The following is a 7,230-nucleotide window of genomic DNA, read 5'->3' as shown; positions in this document are numbered from 1 at the left end:
TGTACTCCTCCGGTCCAAATTAATTGATGTTTTTCCCTCTAGAAGTTGATTCAAAAATAATTCTTTCTCTTTAAAGTTTTTATATTGATGGACGACTATAAATAAATGAATCTTAGTAATTGAAGTTACATATCATGAGAACTCAAAAATATTTTTCCAAGAAAGAGACAGGACCACACCATCGTGAAATTAGAACTATGTTTTGTCTAAATAATGGGAGAGAGACATGTAAACTGATTTGAGGCAAATAATGTATCATTGTCTCTTCACGATGCACTCCCTTTCTGTATTACTAAAATAATTACAAGTTTTGATACTGAAGGGCAAAAATAAGGTCACTAATTAACATTTAATAAATTAATTAAATTCAATTAAGCGTGATGCAGTTGACTATATTATGCGCATGTAATTTTTAACTTAAACTCTTAATAATAATGAAGTGAATTTTTCATTTTTCACTCTGAACACGGGTCATAGTAGTTTCGACTTAAGTATTTATATATTTAAATATTTATAAATAAATCAACTTTTACAAACACATAAAATAAAATAAAACTATTTGAAAACCCCCTGATTGAAGTCACCTTAAAGGAACTCTTTACATTATTTTCAATCGAGAAAACAATAATTTTCATATTTCATAATTACATTTGAAAAGCTATGTTTAAAACGAAAAAAAAATATAATGATTTCCTTTTCACGTTCTTGGGAGAGGGACGTAGTAGTAGCTTATGTCTTTTTCTATTCCTAATTTTCTTCTTTTAAAAGTGATAGTGCGTTCTTTAAAGTGATTATTATTATTATTATTATTATCAACAATCTTTTTTTTCCCGCAACTTCCTCTCTTTGCTTTGCCAATTTAATTTCCACTACCAACAAAATGTAGCCTTTTATTTTCTTTTCCCTCCAAACTTTTCCTTTTTCCCTTTTTTCTTTCACTTTATTTCTTGGGGAAATACAAGCTAATGTGAGTCTTACATTTGAAAATCTTCGCATCTATAGATTTTTTGAAATATGAGTTGTATGAGCTAGTTCTATTTGAAAAATAGTCACGCATCAGATGTTTAACTCTAGGCGCGAGATAGAGTTTTTAAAAGGGATGAATATCTCCTTGTATCAATTTAGACAATTTTTTCATCGTGAGTTAGACACAAAATTCATTTATTTGAGGAGTTATGGAGAGGGGATGGAGTAAATTTGCACATGCGTTTTAGAAGGGAAAAAAATTGACACTTCACATATTTGTAGATTTTGGAAAATATGTCATAAAGGAAATTGCCTCTTATCACATGAACCAAGTAAATTTTGTGTGTGAAATTCATAAAAGGACTATGCAACTCACATGTTCTCAATGAATTGAACAAATAATGTCATAGATGGGGAATCAAACAAGAACCGCTGTAATCAAGATTTGATCACAACTTATTTATCTTGTATACCATGAGAGTAAAATTCTTCAAATTAGTAATCAATTTTTTACGAATGGTAACCCATAGTTATCGATTAGTTGATCTGATGATTATTTTACATGTCAGTGTATATAAGTTTATGTCTTTTACAAAACCAATTTGGCAATTTATTCGAGACTTGAGAGGTAAGTGTTAAATGAGTTGGTGTGCCTCGTGTTGTTTGTCAAGTGGACCTGTTCTTGTAGCTGCCCACATTCTGGGCCTAACTAAAAACTTGGTGGCTTGGTCACTTAAGTTGGGCTACTGCAAGTATCTAATATGATATATTGTACAAAAATATTCAGTCATCATGTAAAAGCACTGCAAATAGCTGACTAGATATTACCTCGATTAAGTGCTTCTACAAGCTCCTTTTTAATTTTCTATCCACTGCAAAAGTTCTGTTAGAAGAGTACTAGGTATTTGACTCACCTCAAAAGCAGATTTCATATTGGATCACTTCAGTTAACTTAGTTAAATAGTTTTGCAAAATGACACCCTTATACAGGTTATATATATAACATTTAGCATAAACCACCAGCCACCTAGACCTTATATGCTTAACCATTAAACGTCGTAACCTGTTTCAGGTGCAAAAGACCATCCCACTATCTGTTACTTGAGATGTTGTTATGCTTCCACATTGCTTCTTCCACGTCTCTGCCTTAATCTTCCAGCAATAGTATCAAAGACTTGCGCAGCAGCTCGACAAGGCTTCTTCTTCGACTTTGAACTTACTTCTGGTGCAACCTCATGACAGTTTTTGTCATCCAAGACACAAGTGCTGTCCTCTTTTTCTTCTTTTGATTGCATTTTTCCAACGTCAAATTCATAACCAAGTTGTGACTCGCCTTTGAAGACATCATTCAATTCAGTAAGCATGGGTGTACTTGAAGTCAATGCACTGCCTACCAGCACGGCATGTTCATTTCCTGATTTGTTGTCTGCTGAGAAGTTTCCTGCATTGTCGCATGAGAGCACAAGATTTTTACCACTGTTTTCAGAGTCATGTTTCAGTAGTAACAAGGGTTCAGCAATGGACTTCAGCAGCAAGGGCTCTGTGCTACTTTCTGGTGCTAAGGTTGGTTTCACCTCTGTTTGAGAAGTCAATGAGTTGCCTACCAGCACGGCATTTTCATTTCCTGATTTGTTGTCTGCTGAGATATTTCCTGCATTGTCGCATGAGAACACACGATTTTTATCACTGTTTTCAGAGCTATGTTTCATTAGCAACAAGGGTTCAACAATGGACTTCAGCAAGGGCACTGTGCTACTTTCCGGTGCTAAGTTGGGCTCATGGCCATCATAGTCCACTGGTTTTGCCTCTGTTTGAGAAGTCAATGAGTTGCCTACCAGCACAGCATTTTCATTTCCTGATTTGTTGTCTGTTGAGAAGTTTCCTACATTATCACTTAAGAGCACAAGATCTGTACCACTGTTTCCAGGGTCATGTTTCAGTAGTAATAAGGGTTCAACAACAATGGACTTCAGCAAAGGCTCTGTACTACTTTCTGGAGCTAAATTGGGTTCATTGGCATCATACGTCACTGGTTTCACCTCACAAAGTCCCTCATCTTTCGTTGTACCTTCCATATCTGAGAAAGGTAGTGATCTTTTTGCAGAGAATGGTGTCAAGTTGTTCTCGGTACTGACAGTAGCTCGATGGGTTTGAATTAGATAATGTGCAACTGACTTATAACCCAGTTTAGCAATCTGGATCAGTTAAACAATCAAGAGTTTGAGAATGGAAAAGGAAAAAAGGAAACAATATAATAAAGAGATTGAAAGAACAGACAAATGTATGGTAGCATGAAATTCTTATAAAGATTATTACCTTCCTATAGAGAGCACCAGTAGGAGCCCAACCTTTTGCTTGCCGGCACAAGCTGCAGTTGCATATTCCTCGACAAACAGGGCAAAGCCAGTTCGGATTCTTGTTCGCTTCGAGTACATGTTCTCCGTATCTGCATTGAGTAAAATTAAATAACACAATGAGGAAGAGGTTGCAGATTTGCAAATTGAAAGAGGAAATGTGACTTGGCACCATTTGTTGCACTCCTGCTACTCCCAGGGTAAAGGGGGATATCCAGACCAACATGTTAAAACAACTAACAAGTTATGAAGATCCCCTTCTAATGCAAATAACATATGCATCGTCCTGCAGATCTTATAATAGGAGACATCCAGAACAATATGATAAAAGAACTACAAGTTCTGAAGTTCACCCTAATCAGAATAAATAAGTATCATCCTGTAGGTCTTGTATAAAGGAGATTCTCCAACCAGTATCTGAGAATCTATCTTGCGTTTTTTTTTTCTATTCATACAATGAAAATAAAAGCTGCCCACAGTAGGATTTTAGCACCGATGCACAACATGGGCTGCATTATAAGGGAATTGAAGAATATGAAGAGCAAAAGTTAATCTAGTATCCCGTCTTAGAAAGCTCAAGGCTGTGTGTTTATGAAAGAACTTAACTGTTAAACATGTAATCCCTATGCCAGAGTAATTCTTATTGGCTTGAACAAATACAACTTCATAACCTTAGATATATGTGCATGGGGACAGGATATCAGAACAACGGGTTAAATGAGAGGGGAATAAATGCATATCGTCAAAGCTGATTGATAAGGCTCAGCAGGACCAAATATACAGACAATTGATAGAACTAGTGGTTTCATCATCAAGTGGCACAGAAAGACATACATGAATATATAGATAAAATACATTACTCGATGAAATGTATCTTATTTGAGAAGTTTCGCATATTGAGAGCATTTAAAGACTTAACATTAGAAGATACTGAAATTTTGATATGCATGCTGGCATACCTCATATACAAGCAATCTCCACAGAATTGTCCTTGAACAATTTGGCAATTGCTACAATGAGTACGATGACCAAGAGTTTTCTGTCTGCAAAAGAAGGTGAAGAACCACATTGTCAACTTAATATATTCATATAGAGGAAACTGTATTGAATGAGCACATACATGAGAAACAAAGCAATAAGACTGCCTGGCAAATCTCTGTGTGCGTGACACAGAGAGAAGAGAGAGAAAGAGAGAGAGAGAGAGAATCAAATCGGCATTTAAGTAGCATTACATAATGAGCGGAAAAATGAATGAAAATATGTCATGATTTTGTTCCTTGTTCAAAGAAAGTATTTGTTGCAAACATTACTTCTAAAAAAAATGGGGGTAGGGGAAGGGGAAATGGGGGAGGGGATTACTTGATTCATCATAATAGAGAAGGCATTATTGACTCCATGCATATTTGAAAACATCTAGGCTCAGATAGAATAACTTGACACAGAGAGAAAGAGAGAGAGAGAGAATCAAATCGGCATTTAAGTAGCATTACATAATGAGCGGAAAAACGAATGAAAATATGTCATGATTTTGTTCCTTGTTCAAAGAAAGTATTTGTTGCAAACATTACTTCTAAAAAAAATGGGGGTAGGGGGAAGGGGAAATGGGGGAGGGGATTACTTGATTCATCATAATAGAGAAAGCATTATTAACTCCATGCATATTTGAAAACATCTAGGCTCAGATAGAATAACTTGCACTAGCACCATTTTGAGATAGGCTAATAAAACCAATAATGTAACCCTCAAAATACAAATTTACACAGGTTCCAATATTAAGCAATGATAAATTTGATTGAGCTAATCTCTTAGATCATTCCAAGTCCATTCATATTATCTCCTAATTTTTCATTATTTTGCCAATGTCACCTAAGGTTGCAAAGATATCAAATACTATCTTAGTGTCTATACAAGTAGGCAATTTGACAGCAACTGGGATTCATAGACAGCTAACAACACAATTCATTTACCCAGTTGCTTTCCCCAATTGTTCATTATTTTTTCTAGTGTGAAATTTCAACTTGTTTACGTAATTAACTCCAATATCATGAAGAATAGGCAGCATCTAAGAATTAACTTAAACAACAAAAAAAGTTAGGCATTTGTGTTTTCAAGGGTAAACTCAATATAGTTTTATCCTAGTGATGAGATGTAGGTCCATCAACCAGGGCAATATGGGTCGGTGTAACTAACAGGCAGCTTATAAGTACATCAAAAAGCAAGAATTTACTGAAGTTACTAGGTTCCCAGTAATATCCGCAGCCAGGCTGATGAAAATCAGTTAACATGAAGCATAAAATAATAAGAACAAACATATCTCCTTCCTTACCGGCACTGATGACAAGTTTTTCCTTTGACTGGATCATAGATTCTCTTCCCATCATTTCCATATCCATCCACAAAAAAAGTCCAGCTCAAATCAGTGGTACCCAACAATTTCTCATGTTCTTCCGTGTAAATCTCTGGCTTTGCCCCTTCCTCCCTCAACAAATGATGCTTACCATCCAAGGAGTTATCAATCTTCGACGGATGCACCTCTGAATAGCTGATTGGTGTCGCACTCTGCAGCCTAAAATACCCAAGCAAACAAGAATTAGGCGTTAGAAATTACGACATGCCCATGTTCTTCCTCATTTATATGCAAGTATTAAATGGTCATATTATCTTGCAGAACAGTCAGCAGACAAGGAAAATCTAGGAGCAAATAGTTGAACATGCTCCCCTTACATCCAGTAAACCTTAGAGAAGAAATAGGGATCTAAAGTTAGTATATACTGAGTACATTTACATCCATTGTTCCTTTCTACCACTACACCTCTGAGACAACATATCCAAGTAAGTGAAAGTGAAAATGTTAATCTATGAAAGATCATTTTTCACAACAGAGAAATTCTTGTTTTATGCTTCAAACCTGATGGATAATAGGTTACCCAATAGCTCAATCTCAAAAGCTGACTCATGAAGCTCGCACACCAAGACTGGACATCTAGAGTGTGGACAATATAAGATGGGCCCCAACACCGGATAAACAATAAGTTGGATGGATCTGACACTGATACCATGACAATAAATGGAATCTTGAACCTAATTTGACTCCAAAAGCTAGCTCACAAGGAGAGAACTGTCCAAAACCATACAAGGAGACCAAAGACCTCAACCCCAACGGATATGGGAAGTCAACAACACACCCATTCTACCCTTCTCCACTTAAATACCAAAATTAATCCGCATCAAGATTCCACAGTAATTTATAGTAGAACAGTTTAACAGTAATAGTGGGTGTGCCGGCATCAGTGTTAAAAAAAATAGATACACTATTTGGGCAATACACTAAAGTAGTGGAGTATACCTGGAGGACCGGCGCGTGGGTCCAGAACGCTGCACAGGAGAGAGACGCTGAGGGGTTTTGCGAACGATGGGTGTCCTAACAGGCTTGAGTTTGAGTGATATGTCAAAAATCCCCAACTTTTGCATCCTCTCAAGATTTTCCTTGATTCTTTTTTCCCTCAACTGTTCGTACTCAGATTTTTCCTGGGTATCGCCGGCGACATCGTCGATGTTCACCGGAGCAGCTCTTTTCCTCCCACGAGCACCCATTTTCCAGCTTCTTCTTCTTCTCTGTAAAAACCCCAACGGTCAAAAATGTATTTGTGGGAGAGACAGAAAAGGCCGTACACTGAACAGGCTTCGTGGGGAATTGGTGTTTATAGGGAGGAGGGAAATTTAAGCCCTGTTGATGTTAAATGACCATTTTGTCCCTAATTACTAATTACTCCAGTAATTAGTGGACACGCTAATTTGGTTAGCACGAGGGCACGAACTAGAACTACTATACTATTACGAATTTAATTTTCGGTTGTGATAAAATTTTATAAAAAAAAAGCCTTTTTAGAAGTACATAAAATGTAGTATC

General features: G+C 36.5%; 1 protein-coding gene across 1 annotated transcript; it reads right to left on the bottom strand.

Annotated features, from left to right (window-relative positions):
• Positions 1 to 1,870: 1,870 nt before the first annotated feature.
• On the bottom strand, positions 1,871 to 6,929 carry LOC125810774 (uncharacterized). Its single transcript, XM_049490263.1, has 5 exons — positions 6,667 to 6,929; positions 5,647 to 5,886; positions 4,280 to 4,363; positions 3,283 to 3,412; positions 1,871 to 3,161 (listed from the first exon to the last, which is right to left on the bottom strand). Exons 1-5 carry the CDS (start codon positions 6,912 to 6,914, stop codon positions 2,079 to 2,081), a joined length of 1,785 nt encoding a protein of 594 aa, XP_049346220.1. The 5' UTR covers positions 6,915 to 6,929; the 3' UTR covers positions 1,871 to 2,078.
• Between the last annotated feature and the right edge of the window lie 301 nt (positions 6,930 to 7,230).

The sequence above is a fragment of the Solanum verrucosum genome, unplaced genomic scaffold, assembly GCF_900185275.1.
Source record: "Solanum verrucosum unplaced genomic scaffold, falcon-dt-bn FXZP01000032.1, whole genome shotgun sequence".
In the NCBI taxonomy this organism is placed as follows: domain Eukaryota; kingdom Viridiplantae; phylum Streptophyta; class Magnoliopsida; order Solanales; family Solanaceae; genus Solanum; species Solanum verrucosum.
Note: the sequence above shows the minus strand (reverse complement) of the source record. Positions and strands in the feature narration are given on the sequence as shown.